Raw genomic sequence first — 20,927 nt, 5'->3', positions numbered from 1 at the left:
TTTATATATGAGGTCTCTTAGTATAACAAAAGAGTATATTAAAGTAGAATTACTTAACAGTTCCTAATGTGCAGTTACGGGTGAAAGCAAGATGTCCAACGAGGTGAATGGTGGTGTGTTATGTTGGCAGCACATCCCCAACCTGATCGTGAACATCCAGGCGATGGGCCAGCGAGTGTTCGTGTCGGACGTGCAGGAGAGCCTCTACTTCGTGCGCTACAAGCGACAGGAGAACCAGCTCATCATCTTCGCGGACGACACTCACCCTCGCTGGGTGACGGCCGCCACGATGCTGGACTACGACACGGTCGCCACCGCGGACAAGTTCGGCAACATCGCTGTGATCCGGCTGGCCAGCAACGTCACCGACGATGTGGACGAGGATCCGACCGGCAACAAGGCCCTGTGGGACCGCGGCTTGCTCAACGGCGCCTCGCAGAAGGCCAGCGTCATAGCCAACTTCCACGTGGGGGAGATATGCATGTCATTGCAGGTACGATCAGGTTTCCTTATAAGTTTCCTTTAAAATTGTTAAGAGTTGTTTTTTTCCCTGGTACCTAAGAATGTCATAGAAAGGATACACTTGAGCAGAGCAAATTCATAAAAATATGTTTTGTTGTAGTTAATGCAGACCAGCCAACTCTCACGATTTTGGAGTGAGGCTCACGATTTTAAGGTCCATCTCACGCCCTCACGCCAAAATAGTGTTTCCTCACGATTTTTTGGGGCCCCAAGATTTTGTTTGTAAAAGTTACAAAACAAGTTTTACGAAAGCTTACAGTAACTAGTTGCCATCAATACTCGAGTCACGTAAAGGAAGCAATTTTGCATTTTGTAGCGTGTGCCGTGCTGATTTTTCTATCTCGCATAGTGGAAGAGGAGACATTGTGAAACATGTCGCTACAAAAAAATACAACTAACGTGAAGTGTATTGCTTCCAATAAAAAAAAATTAATTTTGCTGTGAACAGTGATAGTAATGTTACACGAGCAGAATGTTATTTTACATCTTTTTTAGTTGCGGCCCTGTATGATCACTACACAACAGCGCTAAATTATGTTCAACTTAATTAAATCTGCAACCTATAATTTGTTGAAATAAATTTTGAAGCAGAGACCATGTAACATATGTACAGGTATGTCACTTAAATTTAAAGATTTTCATTTGTTGTTTTTTATATCTAACCTGTATTTATGGGCCTGAAAATTTTTATTGAGGACCTCATGATTTTTTAAATTTGAATGTTGGCAGGTCTGTTAATGAGTATTAATTGTGGCTTGTGAGATGAGAGTAGTAGTGTAACCACCAGAGTGAATGCCATTACACAATACTGAAGAAAACCTATCAAGTATATTGGTAGCAATCATCTAGCATTTATATGTATATTGGTAAAATTTGTTATTTAGTTTCTATTCACTAACTACACTGGATTGTTACAAGGACAGAGCTGCCAACCATTACGGATTTTCCGTAATTATTACTGATTTTAACCCTGAATTACGGAACATCGCTGGTTTATTACGGAAACGAGGCTTTGTGCTGCATGGTAACGGAGAAAATTCCGTTTCTGCTGTGCTTGTTTCGTGAAACGCAGTTTGAATACATCGCTTGGTTGCACAAATAACGGAACTAGTAAGTGTGCGCATGTACGATGATGTACTGTCGAAATAAGTAAATTAATTCTCGTGTTTTCAAATAATAATGGGATGGTATTACGTCCGTTATACGATACAACTAGTACATATTCTCGGACTTATCGTTTGAAGGCTACTTAAATCACGATAATTTTTGTACGGTACTTTGGCTAGCCTGTGTTGTGTTAATTTATTTCTTGAAAGCTATTTTTTTCATCATTTTTGTCGTGTCTACAGACTTGAAATGTTTTTTATGTTCTTCGATAGTGTTGTGTTCTTCAGTGCCGGTTTTAGAAATGAAGCGTGTAACAGAATAATGTGTATCTGGGGGAAAAAAAACACGCAAGTCTTCAGAACTTTCGACTTAAATATTCAAAAGAATGGCCATGCTTGTCGTTTTCAAATGTTTGGAACGCCACGGTTTTGTAATGTATGCACGTGTGACTTTTCGATTGCACATGGTGGAAGGGATGACTGTAGACGGCATATTGAATCAAAGAAACATTCAGAACATTTTAAAGCCGTGACGAGCAATAAATCTATATCTTCGTTTTTTTGCTACATCTGAAGAAACGAAAGTAACGAACGCAGTTATTGTTTACAAGTCCTTGTGTGTCTCTTGTTTGTTTACATGACATTTCTTATCCAACCAGGATAAAAAAGAAGCAAATAAAAAGACAGTTGCTTTATAGTTTAACTTTGAATACTTTGAATTGAAGATTCAAAATATCCAGTAAAATTATTAATATTTCTTACATATTCAGATGATTGTATTGTTCAAATAGATTTTTTTTATTCATTAATTTGCATTGTATTCATATTTTTCTTTTTCTTTTGCATATTATTGTCCTTGTTTTATCTTGAGTGTGTGTTATAATGCCTCAGGAAAAATTTATCGTGCATGGTTTACGCGTACTTTTTTCATATACCTAATTGCCATTACTGATGAGTGTGATTTGAGGTTGGCAGCTCTGCAAGGATGTACTGCTGATGCAGTCAGACGGTGAGCGGTGTGTGTATGGCTGGTTGCAGAAGGCCACGTGGATCCCGGGGGGCAGCGAGTCCCTGGTGTACACCACGCTGTCCGGCACGGTGGGCGTGCTGGTGCCCTTCACCTCGCACGAGGACCAGGACTTCTTCCAGCACCTGGAGATGCACATGCGGTCGGAGAACCCCCCGCTGTGCGGCCGCGACCACCTGTCGTTCCGCTCCTACTACTACCCCGTCAAGGTGACCGCCCACTCCTGGCGCTTTCATGTACTACTCTTTAGATTATTGTGCATGTTTTAAAAAATTGTTTTATCTATTTCCAGAATGTCTTGGATGGAGATTTATGTGAGCAGTACAACTCTATTGACGTATCAAAGCAAAAGAGCATTGCTGATGATTTGGACAGAACTCCTAGCAAAGTTTCAGAGAAACTAGAAGACATAAGAACTCGCTATGCGTTTTAATACAGTGGTGTGTGTGTGTTCAGACATGCATTTGGCTTGTGGTTTTATGGTAGCCATTTGACAATTGTAATATTTGTGAAATTTTGTACGTAGTTATAGTATTAAATTATATTAATTTTTTACTTGTACATTGTTAGATTTTTTTTGCATTGCCATTTGTATAATTAAAAAAGTTTTAGCAAACCATTTAATACTTTTCTATTTTTTTAGTTGAAAGGAATATGAATAGTAAATTACCTTTGGATGAGATTATGAAATTTCAGTACATATACTAGAACCCCAATTTTATGAATAAATTATTAGGATCGTCAAAAAGTATGAAATTTTGACATTAAACTATAAATAAAAACAAAATTATTGAAAACATCACAATGAAGGCTTAAAAAAATTTTTATTGTGCAGCATACCGTATATACTCGTGTATAGCGCGCCCTTTTTTCCCCTCAAGTAAAGGAAAAAAATAAGGATGCGCGCTATACACGGAAAAAAAAAGTTTGATGGGGGGAGGCGGGGGAGTGAAAATAGTTAACTGCCGGGTGATGTTTCTGGCCAGCCCCCACACACACACGCACAAGCAACAAGGCCTCTCTTTCACACACACACACACACACGCACGCACGCAAGCTCGCACATCATGGTCTCTTGTTTATTTTTAGACCTCCCCCCTTTACTGAAAGCCAGCTCAGAAGCTAGTAAAAAGAAAGAGAGAGAGAATGTTGACACCAGTTCCCCCCCCCCCCCCCCCCCCCCCCCGTCACCTTCTTCGCTTCCTCCATTCCTCACCGGTGAGTCATCTAGTTCTCTGCGCCAGCTTAGCAACGTAGCGCGGCACGCCTCCCTTCCTTCCTTCCTTCCACGTACCAGTTGTGACGATATAGCTCTTCATCTTCCGTTTACACAGCAGAGTCTATGTATTTTCCTGACGCATCACCACACATCAATTTAAATAATCAGGTACCACAAAATGTTAGTAAAATTTATTTATGGGAAAAAAAATTTCAATTTTTTTTTCTTTGGAATTAGTTGCAAAAATCGTGGTGCGTGCTATACACGAGTAAATACGGTATATTTTGTTTGGGCTTAAATTCTCTTATTAATGTTCCATATAATAAAGAGGGGAAAAATTCTAACATTCTGTTTAAAAATGGTGGTAGCAGTGGCAGCATAACGTCTCCCTCCCCTGTTGTACATTCTTCAAGGCTCAGTCCTCCCGGAAAAACTAACCATCTTGTCTCACCCTCCCCTCATGCAACCTTCTGCTTGAAACTGTCAACGTGCTCCTCGCCCCCGACAACAGCCAGGTTGTATAGTCCATTCCCGGTAAACACTCGCACCACTTCCTCTGTTGCACAATCGTGTGCAGTGCATAGCTAGAAGCGTGTCCCTTTATTTGGTCCTGAAAACTGTCACTTAGTCTTTGTTTGGTTAAGGAAATATTTTACGAAGGTGGCTGTTATTGGATTTTGAGTTTGGATTACATTTGGTGTCGATTGCTCTGTTGACTTGTTTACGTTTTGTGGCTATGATTTTGGACATTTAATTTCTCAAGATGAGTGGATATAAATAAGACTTTCACAGTTCCAAACAAATTTTAATAATTAAGGAAGTTGAAGGTAAAGTGTCAAAATAGCATGACGTAAGATTTCGGCATTGACACACTTACGATCTGGAGCAGCAAGTATTCGATCAATGCAGGTGGAGAATCGTAGCGTAAAGCTCTAAATGATACAATTTTTCTGATTTGGAAAAGCAGTGTTCAATTGTTTCACCCAGCACAAATCACAATGTTTACCAGTTACTGAAGGTTGACTTGTGCCTCGAGAATGGGTTTAAACCTCATATTCTAGGATCCTGATATAAAACGACCTTTGCTGAGATGTTTATTTGATGAAACGTATTTCATATTCAATTTAATATTTCAATAAATAATTTGCATATGGGTGCCTAGCAAATTTCAGTCCAGGATATGATTAATTAATAATTTAAAGAATTCATTTTTTTTTTTTTTTTAAACATTTCACCGGTTTATTATTAGACAAATTCCATACCAATCGAAAGTATGAAGCCCATGGAAAATGCAAATGTTAGGTTGCCTATTTTCCAGTCACAACTCTCGGGGTAGCCAGGCATAAACAGGTAAATCGATACTAGCATTTTGTACCAGTCCGATTATTGAATTAAAGTTAAATGAAAATAAAGATTATTTCATAATGAACACAGTGGTATAGGGTTGCCTGCAAACAATCGGTCTTGAATTCCGGTTGTCAAATTTTGAAAAGTGAAATATTGCTGCGAGTGAATGGGTAGGTTAAATCAGCTAAACGTTTGAACATTTAGTTGGTGCTGGGAGTGTGCTTGTCCAAGCTGAGATGTACTTGCATGATGAAAATCACACTTTCTTGCAAGTGTTGTAACCAAAACAAATCTTTAAACAAAATAAATTTTCTTTATTTTAGATTAATCAAAATTTTTTTTTTCATTGCATAATACTATTTGGTTTTTAATATGACAGGTCACATCTTCCAAAGCCTTTACACCTCTTTCCCAGTGCAGTAAGTTTTATAAAATTAGCTCTGACAAAATTACATACAATTTTACACTTTTCAATAAGTCTAAATTTCTAAACAGGAATTTACTGTAATGAACTGAAAATGCATTGTTCTAAGTCTATAATATATGAATTGTACACTATTGTTATTCAAATATTAGGGATTAAACTTTACAAATGTTATACAGGTGGTGGTTTTTTTATTATAAAAAAAGCTGGTTAGTCCATTTGCAAATGGAATCACCCATATTTCAGAGCTTGTGTCTAAGAATCACCTTCAGAAAAGGTTTTTTTATTAATAATTTACCAAATGATTTGTTACAGTAGGAATGTGCTAGTTTTATTTAAATAAATATGGCTGTGTATTGGGATGTATTTGTTTAAAAAAAACTCGCTAAACACTTACGTCAAAATGGATTGGTTTGTTATTATAAAAGCTATTCCAACTCGGCAGGTTTGAAATCACGTACCAGCAGTGCTCATTTTGTATTAAATGTAGTACTTCACAATTCTACGAATGTTCATAAATGCATTAACTTGCTAGATGCTGCCTGCAGCTCAGTGAAACCATGCAGTCTGCACTGTTGCACACACCAAGATAATTACAGTTGATGTTGCATGAAGAGATCCACCCCCAGTTGAATACGTGCCTGTCAACAAAAGAATCGTGAGATTATGGAGTAGTCTGCTGAAGGTTATCCTTAAATAAGTCACTCACTTGAAAAGTACATTGTGGGATCTTTTTAATTACTACAGTGATGCTCTGCAAATTATTTATATGCTTGCTGTTCTTTCCACCATTTACAGAGATGCTTACTTTCTTTCACTTCTGAAGTATGCCTACATGAGTTAAGGCAATGAAACATGTACAATTGTTCGTAAACACTTGCTATTTCCTAGCATTGTTAAGGAAATACAGGTTTTCAAGTAAACTAAAGAAAGACCTCATTTTCTTTATTCTCTGAAACATTTTGTTTTCTGGATATTTAATTGCTTTTGTTTGCTGTCAGAATTGTTAGGGCACATCAAAACAAGTAATTAAAAATATTGCTATATGGGTAAATAGGTTATGAGGAAAACTTTTAATTGATATTACATGTGTGGTCACTGTCATACTGCTTGCATAGTCTGACTGAACTGTCAGTTTCCATTGAGAATGGATTTCTGCTATTTTTTTGGCAAACACTGGTCTCTTCCAGTTTATATGTTATGATTCACACTTTTATCAGCAGTAATTATTATTTACTTTGAAAGAAATGTTAACTACCTTTTTAATATAAAATTAGAATGAAACTAATAGTAATTAATTGCCCTTGTTAATTGTTGCACCAAGGTGTGCAGAGATAGGGGTGCAACATCAGAAGCCAGGAAGTAGTAAGTGTTGGAATATTTCAGTTTTTAAATATTTTTGACGTGACGTCTAATAAATCAATGAACGCCGGCTGCACACACGAAAAGTGTCCCACTTCGGACGTGTTCCGTTTGCTCATTGTACGCATGCGTGGCATCTATTCCACTCGATTGGAACAACCACCGATTTTCAGCACAATCGGTACGGTTATTTAAAAGTAATGTTGAAAATTCAAATACATTTTGAACCAACAATATAATTCAAATTACACCCGGGATCTTTTGCACAATGTTTTAAAAAATATTGTAACACATTATAAATAAGTTTGGTGTATTTGGGATGCGTATTTGTTATAAAATCTTGTTAATATTATACCCCTACCGTGAACAAAGTTTTTATAAATATATATATTTAACATTTGAAACAACATTACCTTAGTATGGCCTCGTGGGTGTGTGGTTAGCGTACCTAACTCTTAAACTAAAGGTTGTCTGTTCGAAACCCGGCAACTGCGAAAAATTTTTTTGTACTTGTAAAAATAAATATGGCGCACGCAACATTTCAAAAGTATTAAATATATTTGAATTAATAAATGCAAATAAAAGTAAATTTATTAATTCAATTGCACATTTCATTTCACTCCTTTGTATCCATACAAAATAGTGATAATTCAATAAAAATGATTAACTTTTATTCATAAAAGTATGCAGAGGTAGATTTTATCATGCAAAAGATTGGAAAATTAAAAAAAAATTCTTCCTCAAAGAATATACCGTATTGGTCCGAATATAAGGCGACCATTTTTACATAAACGAGAGATGCAAAAATTGGAAGTCGCCTTATTTTCGCACCCAAGACGTCAGAACCGCAAACATTAGTTCCAAGCTGAAAGCTACAGTAGAAACATTGTTTAACAAAACGTTCACGATTTTTTATATTAACTAAAACTTTGTTACCTCACACGGGGAAAAACAATAAATCCACCTAATATTGCAGTAATTTACAATTGTTTGAAGTTGAAAATTAAAATATTTGTTCTTGAGTAAAAACGTGAATGTTGAAGCATCTCAAAATGGCAACCTTTTATTTCACAATTCATATTTGTACTTTGTGTACAATCGCGTGTTAACATTTACGGTAATTTATCTTCAGATTTTTAACTGAAATATTTGTACTAAAATATCACAGTTATTTTCAGAACGATTGTTTACGTTTACAAACATTTCGGATGTAATGTTTGGAAATTCACGGCTGCCAACTGTCTTTCCACAATATTTCTTTGTTGTAAAACGAACATTGCCGAACACGCTCGAAGACGCCATATTAACAGGAATTTGGTACGTTGCTTCAAAAGCTATTTTAATAATCCACTCTTTATTTATGTAAAAACCTTTCATAATTATAATAGATTATTCTTTCAAATTCATAGAACAGACTCTCTCTGTCAGAGAGTAATATGGACAAATATACGCGGTCACGTAACCGAAGTTATTCATGGCCGTATGCTTCATCATGTCAGCTAGCCTCTTGTTTTGTTCCGGCAAGATGCATTCTTTGTTTGCTTTTTTTACGTTTAACACACTACTAAATAGTAATACACCTTGTTCTGTGGTAATACGTAGCTTAAGTCAAACGGAAAGTTAAATGCTGTATTTTAAGAGTGATTAATAGCCATTGTAAAAATTTTAAATTCGTAGATACAGTAAACTGTGAAAAATGAACAATCACACATCGGTAGAACGGCGGGGAACGAGCTCTAGACAAATAAAAGGCTCTGAATATGACAATTATGCAGCTTCATTAGAGTAAACACGAAAAAATTTCTAGTGTAATATTTAAAAGTGTAAATATTTTCTAATTGTTTTCTTTTGACTTTTAGGGTAGGCCATTCAAACTTATTTTAAATAAGTAAAGTGATAAATATAAATTAATTGTTATACATAAATGCAAAAACGATTTATCAACACAAAATGTATGTCTAATGAATTTTCACATTAATTTCTACCAAAAATTATTTTTACATTTGTTTGGCCTCCTGAAACTGCAGGTCGCCTTATATTCGGGGTCGCCTTATATTCGGGCCAATACGGTAATATTTTTAATGCCTAAATGGTTTCGTTGCAAAAACCTATTATGGCTCAGTCTCAGGCCGAATATGATATTTCCTTTTCTTCTGGATCAATCATTTCATCAATGTTTTGTTATGACATCACAAACTATCGTCCGTAAACCGACTTTACAGACAACCAATTTTTTTTTAAATTTAATTTTAATAGTAGAAAGCAAATGTCAAGCAGAAAATGCATCATTTGTGAAACTTAACCAGTAAGGGGAAAATGTCACGACTTTAATATGGTGTTATAAGAAAGCATGCAAGAAGATAGAAGGGTTCTCTGTAAATTTTTACCCCTAATCGTTTGTTCTAAAATGACTATTTTACTAAAATATACACCTAAAGTTCTAGTCTACATTAAGGAGAGTTAATACGACCATTTCCCTTTAAGAAGTTAGAAACCAGAACTCTTGCACAAAGCTGGTTGGTCCAAGTGCACTAGGTGTTAGCTTCAATATAAATTCTAGGTCTATTTTTAAAGTTAATTAAATGGTTATATCCTCCAGTTACATTGCTAAGGTTAACAATTGTGAAAAATGTATATGATAGATACAGGGTGCCTACCAGATCTAGTAAATGAAATTCCCTGATTTTTCCAGGTCTAAAACTGAATTAATCCGGGTTTTCTTTAACACAATTACGGCATTCCATGAAACTGAAAAAACTGCATAACAGTACATTGACTGGTTTCAAAGTATTTCAACTCACTTAAATTAGTAAAAAAATTACCTTCTTCCAGACGTGGCCAAAGTGACTCAATTGATGGCAAATAAAACATGTTGCTACAAATATTTCACACACTTTTGCCAAAACATTAGTAAAAGGAAGCTCCCATCAATTTCGCAGTGACTCAACTTTTGCATCTATTGCATTTGCTTCAGATTGAGCCAAATCCAACACTCGAGCCTTCTTCAACTGCAATGCCTTGATCTCTTCAACTATTCTTATTTTCTGGCTTGTCTGTAGCTTCCTTTTCTTTTTGTTTTGTTTGCAGGGCTTCCTTATGCCTACAACTAGCATTTATTACATATTGTAACATCAGGGTGGCCACTCAACCGGGAAATCGGGAAATCCGTGAAATAACCGTGAATTTTCGTGAGCACCGGGAATACCTTGAAAAAGCCAGGAATTTTCGTAGAGAGTCGGAACGTGTATGTGCGGGATTTTTCATCATGAAATGTATACGCATCAGCAGTAAATAACCTTAACTTTCCAATACATTTGTTGTATAAACTCTTTAAATAATAATTATCTTATTAAATGTAAGTTAAAATAACGCATTATGATGGCGAGTAACCACAGTTTTCGATGTCTATTAAAAAAAATGTGACGAGAGTGCTTGCGCAGGTACGCACGCGCACAGCGATCGATTGATATTTCTCCCAGCATGCATTCTAGCAGTCAAGTCACATGACTTGTTTGCTTCCTCGTTCGCACGCGCGCTTCGCCATCTTTGTTGTACAGTTTTAGTGCTCGGACAAGGTTATACAATTTTCTACGCAAGTGAAGTGTGTTAGATGTTGGAATATTACGTTTAGAAGTCCATACGCGCAGCATTTGAGGATTTATCAATTGAAGTATTTTTGTGCGTGGCTCAAGTCCGTCTTATGTTTACAGTAATTGTTTAATATTAATCGCCGCATTTGAGTTTGATTTTGCATATATTTGTTTTATGATGAATATATCCTATTTACGTGAACAACAGAAAGAGTTTGATGTAACTACTATTTGTTTTATGATGTAAATATAACTATTTTCTGTACAGTAAGGTTATGTGATCTGCAACAGTGTGTAATTAATATGCCGAAGTGTTCCGTTACCACGTACAATGATAAGTACAGAGATGAATTTGAGTGGGTGGAAAGGGACCCCAAGTGTAGTACAAATGCATTGTGCAAATTGTGTAATGGAAAAATCAATATTAGTAGTATGGGTAGAACCGCCCTTAGTCATGCTAAAGTTGCAAGATGTGTTTGTTAAGAAAAAACAAGATTTAAAGCCTACATCTTCGGTTGTAACACTTACACCATCTTTAGATTTGCCTTGCTCGAGCAGTGTAGTTCCGGCATTAAAAACTTTTCTTGTTAACGAAGAAACGTCCAAGGCAGAGATTTTATGGTGTTTAGCAAGTGTTATGTTTCATTTGTCATTTAGGAGTGCTGCTGGTTTGGCATCTTTGCTACCCATCATGTTTGCTGACAGTACCATAGCTAGTAAATTGCAGATACAGAGAACAAAGTTAGCTTACATAGTAGTACATGGAATAGCTCCTTATTTCACTGAAAAACTAAAAAATAAGTTAAATAGTTGTCCATATGTTGTTTTGGCATTTGATGAAAGCTTGAATAAAATCTCCCAACGTCAGAAAATGGACATTCATGTCAAATTTTGGGACGATGATAACAATGAGGTAACTAGTAGATACTTCACTTCTGCTTTCCTTAATAAGGCCTGTGCTAGTGACCTTCTGGGAGCTATTCAAGAATTAGTCCCTCCTCAGCTTCTTGAGAATACCATTCAAATTTCTATGGATGGGCCAAATGTAAATCTTAAAGTAGTTAAAGACCTTGAATATGTTTTACATAAAGGGAATGTTGATGCTCCTTACTTTCTTCAATTAGGAACATGTGGTCTGCACACTGTGCATAATGCTTTTAAGACAGGTGTTACATCTACAGGCTGGAAGTTGGTTCAGTTTTTAAGGGCATTGTACAATTTGTTCAAAAATTCACCTTCTAGGAGAGGAGATTTTATAAGTTACCCAAACTCATCCAGATTCCCCCACAAGTTCTGTTCAGTTAGATGGGTGGAAAATGCTAAATTGGCATCCAGGGCTCAGGCTATGCTACCTGACTTACTTTTGTACACTAGCAATGTTACCAAACAAAAGAAAGTTCCAGATTGTGAAAGCTACAGAATTGTTTCTGAATTTTTAAATGACAAACTTCTTGGGCCTAAATTAGCTTTTTTTAGTGCCATGGCAGCAGAAGTGGAGCCTTTCCTTAGGAATTTCAGAATGAAGCTCCAATGGCTCCTTTTCTGTATAGTGCTCTTCATTTGATGGTCAAATCTGTAATGGAAAGGTTTGTGAAAGGAGATATAATTGAGAACAAAGATATCACGAAGATAGATCTAACACTCAGTGACAATCTTATATTTGCAAAGAATGTTGACTTGGGATTTTCCACAAAAGATGCATTAAAGAACTCTAAATTACATGTGAAAGAAGTAGATATTCTTCATTTCAAACATGATTGTGTCAAATTCTACAAATCATTTGTACAAAAGATTCTTTCTAAGTCGCCTCTCTCATTTAGGTTATCAAAGAATGTATCCTGCTTGGATCCAGCAGTAATTTGTGCTAGTCCCACATTAGCTCAACACAGGATGCAAAAACTTTTAGAAGCACTTGTTGAGAAGAGGTGGTTGGCTGGTTTGTTAGCAGACAAAATAAAAAGTGAATTTAGGGAGGAGCTATGCAAGTTACCATATCTGCTGGAATCTGTAAAATCGTACAGAAGAAATGAAGTAAGGTTGGATAAATTTTGGATGCAAGTGGTTGATGTTGATAAGCTTTCACCAAATCTTACATTGTTGGTTAAAATGATGCTGATTATGTCCCATGGAAATGCATCGGTGGAAAGGGGCTTTTCAGTAAATGCAGAATGCCTTGTTGAAAATCAACTTGAAGAGAGCCTGATAGCATTAAGACAGGTGTATGATTCTGTATCAATTTTAGGGGGCATAGGAAAAGTTCTAATTGATAAAAGTCTTATCCATTCGTGCCGGAATGCTCATGCGAAATATGTGGAACTCTCAGAAATCAAGCGAAAACAAAAGCATGAAGAGTCAGTTGCTATCCAAGAAAAGAAAAGGAAAGCCTTAGAAATTAAGGAATTGGAAGCCAAGAAGGCTAAACTGCTAGCAGATGCAGCAAAAGCAGCTACATTAATTGAAGATGAGGTTTCAATGAAAAGAAAGTAACAAGTAAGTTATCCATTTCCTGCTATCTTCTAAGTGTATATACCTAATTGTAATAATTCCTATGTAGTTCAATAATTTTACGGCGTTAAAAATATTTTACAGCCATTGTTTGTTGTGATTTATAATTTTCAAGTTTGTTGCCATGCAATTTCAGTGAGTTGAGAGAACCTGGAAAAAACCAGGAATTTCAAAATGTCAAATGGGTGGCCACCCTGAACATGAACTTAGTGATATCAACGTGCTCTACACCTCCAGAACGTTGAACTAAGTCGTACACTTGTCTTTGTGCAATCAGTGTTTCTTCCTGAGAGTTTTCATTCAGCAGATTAGAATTCACTGAAAATCCTCTTTCCAATGATGCATTTCCATGGAAAGTACCAACATCATCCTCACAAACTTTAGAAGGCCTGTTTTAGCAGCTACTGTATGTGCCTTAAGAATGAGCACCCACAAGTGATCAAGGCGCCCATCTTCTCGAGAAAAAGACGAGACCAGTGCTTCAGAATCTTGCGAGGAACATACCAACTGATATGATCACTCAATGTTATCAGCTTCTTGTCCTGATAGCCACCTGTTTTGAAGACAACATTCTAAACTGTACTTCACAAACTGTTTCCTCACCCGAATTTAAAGCCACAGACGGACATAAGCAGGTAAGTTTGTACTTCAGGGGACATTTGTCGTGAAGTTTTTTTACCATAACCTTTAGACAAGTCCTAACATTTTTCAGTAACAGGACAGACTTTTCTGGTACTTTCTGTTTCTTGATGGCATGGCGTACTGCATAACCCAACTTGATATTGTTAGCAGTCGATAGATTTTCCTGGTTATCTTCATCCAATCAAGATACATTGCGTTTTTTTCTAAAGCTCTTCAATACCTCTGGTTTAAAAAACTTTCCTGCCAAAGCTAATAAAATGCCTACCAGTGAATCAGAGAAAAGGTGCCATGGGTGCTTCACTTTGGAACATTGTGAGAAACAACTCCAGCTATGATGCCAAAGAGTGGAAGAACGTCAATTTTACTTCTAGAAGATTATTTACTTCTAGAAGATTATCTTCAAGAGCACTTTTCACTACACTGAAAGAGACAGATGAAATATAAACTTCACTAACAAATTTCTTTAGGTGGGATAACGTTTTCATGGCATGCTCAGCAACTGCAGTATTCCATCTGATTGCACAAAATTTCTTGGGAAAAAGCTCTGATCCAGTTATTCTAATGTAATCTGCCCTCCTTGCAGGTACATGCTTAAACAAATAGTAACTGTGCCTCAAAAAAACTAACCAAAGTCCCATTGTGTAGCAGAAATTACAGGACCGTATGAAGCCCACAGGTACCAATTTTAAAGCAATGATGGCGAATCATCACCAAAAGTGTCTGTGATACATATTTTCAAAGCTAACAAAAATGCCCAGTTTACATTGAGGGCATCCATAGATGAAATGCACCTGTCGGTATAATCAGATCGTGGGAAGCACATGCTGCAGTACGTACGTCAGCAGGATAACAGACCAGCTTGAACCAGTTTGTATCACGTGATTTGACGCCACTTCCGAATCCGAAGGTAAATGAAAGAAAATGGACGTGGGAACTGTTCATTATTTACCATTCAAAAATAAAAATGGGAGGGGATACGCTAGATGCTACGTCAATGCAAGCTGATCAATAAACAAAAAATGTATTGCCAACTAAAACCTACCAAACAAAAATTCCCTGGTTACAATATTCCCTGATTTTTTCAGGTTTTCCAGGGTTGGTAGAAACACTAGATATTACAGGTCAAAAAGAGCTCTTACTGTATTTATCTTTAGCTATGTAAATCAACAGAGGATTCATGAACACAACTTGAGTAAAACCCTTGATTATTTTACTTGCACTTATCAATGCCACTGAAGCTGGATTGTTTTTTACTGGCGTAGAGAGCCCTGTCTGGTCGGGTGCTTCTAGCGTGATATCTGAACTGGCGCACAGTATTCTAGTCGTACAAATGGCAACTATGATATTTATTTATATTTAGCTGCCGCTATTAGATTTCCAGCGCTTTGTGTAAGTATCTTTTTCATATAAAACAATGTATTTGAAAGTATAAATATAATATTTATTCGGAAATTACCTCTAATTAAATTAAAGGAAATATGAAGTCTCATGTGTAATTTTCTTTTAAAGACATTTTTAAACGTTATAACTTTTATCTGTTCGTCTGTGTTGCCACGGTGTATCGTTTATAAAAATGTTTCTCGCTGAAGGAAAATCAGCTTATACCTTGAAAGTTATTTTAAAAAAACTCGAATTTGAAAACAGGCGAAAAAAAATACATTTTCATTACAGATCTGAATGCACAATATTATTTTGGATGGATTTTTTTTAAAAAAAAAGGAAGATAAATTGGATCAATGACAGATCTGTTCATAATTAACTTTAAAAATAATGTGTACGTGGAGTCTACGCGTAACATAATTGCCTGCCTGTTATACTATTATATACAATGGATGCAAGGATGGAAGTGCTAAATTATGCTATTGCGAAAGTATGCAAGTGTGGTGCGTCATTTATACCTCTCCCCTGCCGTCTCCTCTACCATGTACATTACTATTCCCCACGTGCAATCAAAATTTTGCGCACATATACAGGGCGACATGACCACTCCAACAAACATAGTTACGTTAGTGCCGGATTGGTGGCGCTGGTGGCTGTGATTTTTATCTTTTGGACCATAGGTCAAACTGATATGAAATTTTGTATATATGCATGTGGCAGCATTGGAACACCAACTAATATGGTTACACTGGTAACTGATAGATGGCTTTGTGCTGTTTAGTTAAATTAATTAATTTTTGAATCATAGATCCAATTTATTTGAATCTCACTATGTATAACAAAAGAACAACAGAATTAAAATAAACAATTGGTAACCACAATTGGTTTTCTGATTTTGGATATTAATTGGATAGCGAAGCTTATTTTTTAACAGGTTAATTTTGCGATGCCACGCCAAAAACTATCAATTGGCCAAGACAGCCAAGCTGCTAGAAGGATGAGACTGACGAGAATAAGAAAGTGATGAAGTACGAGCCCTACGAAATGAAAGCACCAGAATAAGAAACAGACAAACAAGGGCATCAGAATCTCAAGATCAAAATAAAATTAATTGCAAATCAACAACATACAAATGAATTACGCTCTAGAGAGACAGACAGAGAGAGAGAGAGAGAGAATTACGTAATGAAAATAATTGTATTGCAGTATCTCAGGCAAGAGCAAACAAAAATATTGATTGACAACAAAGAATTGCAAATAATCTTTCAAGAAATTTAATACGACGTAACATGCCATTATTTGATTGTCTCGCATTTACCTAATTACAACACCACCATTGACCAGTCAACATGCTGAATGTATTATTGGTCCAATGAATAAAATTTGAATATATTGTAATGCGTTAAAATTCAGCGGTGAAGCACTGGGATTGTGTTGTTCAAACGGTAAGATTATGTTGCCAATATTATGCTCACAACCATAACCATTATCATCATTGCTTTCTGGTGTATCACAAAATTCAAAGCATTTCTTAACAAACATTCGTAAATACAATTAATATTTTCAAATAACTTCTCTTGGTGCAAACACTATCGTACATGATAATTTTATGCCAACATTCAAAATTCAAAGACAAATTTCTTCAAATTTATTTTATGGGAGATGATGAACAACAAATCAATCAATGTTTTAACTACAATCCTGGTACAAAACGAGAAATTGTTGCCTCCTTGCAAACAATATTTCATGAACACGATGAGTTCATTCAGTTATTTAAAACAGCAATAGAGAATATGTCAGCTGACGATTATCGCATTATTATTAGATCTGATAAAAGACCTGTTGGACAACATGGAAGACGATTTAATGCACCAACAATAAATGAGGTGGCTATAGTAAATGTTGGTGAAGAGTTTGAAGCACGTGACATTATTTTAAACCGTCGCAACAACACAATTTCAATGAGTTTCAGAAACACATCGCTCATACGACGCTTTACAGTACCCATTATCTTTTGGGAGGGTGAAATGGATATCACTTCAACATAAAGCAGGTAAATCCAATTACAAATGAAGAAACAAATAGTTTCTGCAGTGAATTTTTATTCATGCCGTTTAATGATCCGGCAAGCGAAACAAAACCACATTCTGCTAAGTAGCTACTTAAGCACTGAATATAAGGTGTCACACGGTTGTTATATAAGAACAAAGTGGACACACCAGTTCATTTTCATATTTTGGTTAATTGGTGCCGAAACACATCCATTAAAAAAGTCAAAAGGGAAAATGAAATCTTTATTTCAGAATTTTTGAAGTGAAAAACCTGGACTGCACTGTAAGGCATGTAGTTTTGGTGTGAGATGGTTCTTGCAACCACAAAAATCGTAAAGTATAATTTTGCTCATTGTATATCTTAGTCTACAGAGCATAAATAAAATATCAGTATTGTTCATCAAACACACGAAAGGTAAAAAGAGCCAAGCTGATAAGGGAAACCCGTCATGAAGCAGGTGTAGTGTTTCGGCCGGGCTGTGGATGTTGCAGCGGACTGTCGCGAAGATACGTGGAAAATAAAGGTGTTGCTCCCAATGAAATAATTTTACTACAACAAAATTCATGGTGGTTGAGGAACTTCATTCCCTTAAAAGATAATTCAGGTGCTGAGTGTTATAGCTTACTTTCTCTATTATTTACAATAAAATACAATAAGTTGCCGATGTTTTCATTTTATTTTATCGTGATGCACCTGCAGCCAATGTTTGTCAGTAAAATTCAGAGAAGAGTCTCAAGGGATAAGTGTACATTATTCACTACTTCTTCAACCATATTTTGGTGTATTGAGGATCTAGACTTTTGTTGTAATATGTTATAAAGTCAATGGTTTTACAACATGACCATTGTAAACACTCTCATTGTTGGCACAATGGAAGCACAGCGCTGGCCTGGTTCCCAGGTACAATCGGGATACGCGAAGATAACAGAGCTGAGTTTCAAGTGGCAAGCGGACAACAGACAACGGATCGTGGCATTTAAGAGCAAGTGAAGAAAGATCGTCATCTCAAAAATTAAGTGCGTCTGTTTGAAAACTAGCAATTGTACTGAAACAATGTATTTGAGTATTCAGTACCTATCCTGAAAGTAGGTTTTGGTTCCATAGAATGTTTGCCCCTGCCGGAGTGATTATCTGTCAAGTGCTGCGAAGCTGGCTCTACACAGCCAACAATCAAATCATCGGATCACTTTCTAACCAATCTTGCAAGTATCAACCAGTCATGGATTTCAACTTAAATAACTAACTAGCCGAATAAACACAAAAATAACACCATTTGTGAATTGTTACCTAACAACTGGAGTTAACTACTATTGATTAACCATAAAATAATAAAATATTAAGTAAATAACTAAATAGAATTAACTGATATTCAATACAGATACTTACAGCCATTCTGCATTTTTCAGGCATTCCGTGAATAGCATGCGATGCACTACAGTTTTCTAAAACCTTTGGGCACATTCGAGGATGCTGTTAAAATCTAAACTAGCAGAAAGCAGATAGTTGCACATATAACAGAGAGCGCTACAAGTCAGACATGCAACCACACTTCACGTCTACACTAACACTTCTCAAACATGCTGAACACTTCCTGAACATCAACTTGTAGGTACATTATGTGAAGGACTGTCTTCAGAGATTTCTTGCTCAAGTATGGCTGCAACTATGATTCTGCCCATGCATTGCTGAGGGAGCCATCTTCATTTTCTTGCTCTAGTTCTTCTTACAAACAGTGAAGACCTCATAACAAACATAACATAACCAACAGTTCAAAATTTCATTAAGGTGAAATAGTTTTGTCACATTCTTTATCTGCAGGCTTAGGAACATGTCTCAAGTTATCTCTTACAGTGTTCAACGTAATAAAAAAAAATTTCATTACTGAAAATTCATGTATTTTCAATATAAACAAATGCTGTACATTCAGCAAATTTTAATTCAAGCAAAACAGAAAACCTATTTTGCATTACCGTGGCTTCTATTAAATATGTATATAAATATTTGATGGGTTAGTAAATTTTCATAATTTTTAATATTTAACAAAACATTTTATTAATCCAGTTTGATTAACACTTTAACACTTGGAGCCTTACGTGCTTCAACAAAATTTACAAGTATACTCTGCTACTGTTTAAGGCACTGTCTGCTTTAAAAGTCTTATTTAATGTTATCAGGGTAAAGAAAGGTTTTTTCTCAGCGTGAAACTTGCACATTTTTCTTCACACAGAACCAAGTGTGAAATCATTTACTTGAGCTACTTTAGTTGAGGTGAAGCTCAATTATTCACAGAGGCCTACGGTGGTCTCAGAACCACTTGGAGCTCGTAAGTTTGGGCGAGCCCTCAACCCCCGCCACTCGCAGCACGTGTGAACGATCCCCACCATCGTCACTTCACCTTGCCCTCTGCTACTGTAGCACACTGTTCTTAGAGACACTCCTAGTCAGGGGTGTATGTGTGTTAGTGAGGTGGGATGATAAGTGCGACGCTCGCTGGTGCTTCTAGCGCGGTGTCGCTTCTGAGCGCAACTCTTGAGAACTGAGCGGTACGGTGATAAAGGTGGACTGCTAGTTCATTGAGTAGTTTCAAGAATCTGTACTGGGAGTTTCATGCCTGAAAATTGACTCACATCATTTGTTTTAGTCATTTTTTTAACTCTCTAAAAAATACAGTTTAAAATCAAAATACAGAAACAGTTCTACCACCTATCTGCTCTCAGCATATTCTGAAAGGCTTTTCGTAAACAGTCACACGCTAATTTTTTTTAATTGTGTGAGTTCTTCTGAATTGCTGCACAATGTACGAGTACCCTTAATGGCATTGCATCAATTTATACAACTATTTTGATTCCCTGCGATGCTGTTTGTGTCGTGTAACGCAACACTGCACGGCCAGCCGCTGCGGACAGCAGCAAACATCCATCAACAATACAGTTTTCACATTTAGAATGGTACAGATACAAGATGACTAGAAATTTTTTTTTGGGGGGTTTCGGTTACTTAGGTCATAGTACCGAAACAGAAAGCACATAATCTAATATAATAAAATACATTTGTAATTATTTTATGGAAAATGTGAATATGTTAATTTTTAATTAACATGGAAGAATTGGGGTTAGAGGTAAAAAAATCATATTAATAATTAATTTTTTTTTAAGAATAAAATCTATAGTACTGTCATTTTTGTGGTTTAAAATGTATGAATTTGATGAAAGTTAAACCTCACGCCACCCGACTGGCAAGAGTGGTAGTAATTGTTCCGCTTATATAAATCCTTGAAGTCACACAGTACTCCAGTCCTCTGGTTTGCTGAAGTTGCCAAGGACATTCGTGTGGGGAGTTCACTATGAAACACGTCTGCAATCAGCCTTTTAAATTTTTTTTTGGTTATTTGACTTATGCACATAGTAAACACTATTTGTAGTGGTAGACTTCAAAACTTGAGTCTGAACAATCACTGGCCATTGTTACATGACATGTCACTAGCATGTTTACAAGATATATCATGCGAATGTGTTTACATTTACTGCCATGTCTCTGATAGTAGGGACACAAATTACTTTTTGTTTTCCTAAATGGGATAGCCAAAACCTGTCAATTTTGTAATTTCTATGCCATAAAATTTAACTGCATGTGCTGACTGAATTATAAAAGTTAAAAAAAAAAAGATTTTCTTGTGAAGAAAAAAGGTCTGTTATTTCACAGAGCACTTGAATTAGTGTTAAGAAACCTGTCCACTTAAGTGACTAAAGCA

The 20,927-nt window shown here is 36.2% G+C and overlaps 2 protein-coding genes across 3 annotated transcripts in view; one reads left to right on the top strand and one right to left on the bottom strand.

Moving 5' to 3' along the window:
- The window catches only part of LOC134538461 (splicing factor 3B subunit 3), a 143,526-nt gene extending 140,310 nt beyond the window's left edge, over nucleotides 1-3,216 (top strand). For both annotated transcript variants that reach the window (XM_063379791.1, XM_063379792.1), the window contains 3 exons: nucleotides 131-493; nucleotides 2,667-2,864; nucleotides 2,948-3,216. In XM_063379791.1, coding sequence (XP_063235861.1) covers nucleotides 131-493; nucleotides 2,667-2,864; nucleotides 2,948-3,088 — 702 coding nt within the window. In that variant the 3' untranslated portion in view covers nucleotides 3,089-3,216. The remainder of the gene's footprint in view (nucleotides 1-130; nucleotides 494-2,666; nucleotides 2,865-2,947) is intronic.
- Nucleotides 3,217-5,514: 2,298 nt separating this feature from the next.
- The window catches only part of LOC134538460 (sulfhydryl oxidase 1), a 43,761-nt gene continuing 28,348 nt past the window's right edge, over nucleotides 5,515-20,927 (bottom strand). The window contains exon 4 of the mRNA XM_063379789.1: nucleotides 5,515-6,286. Within this exon, the coding sequence (XP_063235859.1) occupies nucleotides 6,195-6,286 (92 nt within the window). The 3' untranslated portion in view covers nucleotides 5,515-6,194. The remainder of the gene's footprint in view (nucleotides 6,287-20,927) is intronic.

This window comes from Bacillus rossius, chromosome 13 (assembly GCF_032445375.1).
Source record: "Bacillus rossius redtenbacheri isolate Brsri chromosome 13, Brsri_v3, whole genome shotgun sequence".
In the NCBI taxonomy this organism is placed as follows: Eukaryota; Metazoa; Arthropoda; class Insecta; order Phasmatodea; family Bacillidae; genus Bacillus; species Bacillus rossius.
The sequence above is the reverse complement of the archived record's forward strand: the minus strand, read 5'-3'. Positions and strand labels throughout refer to the sequence as shown.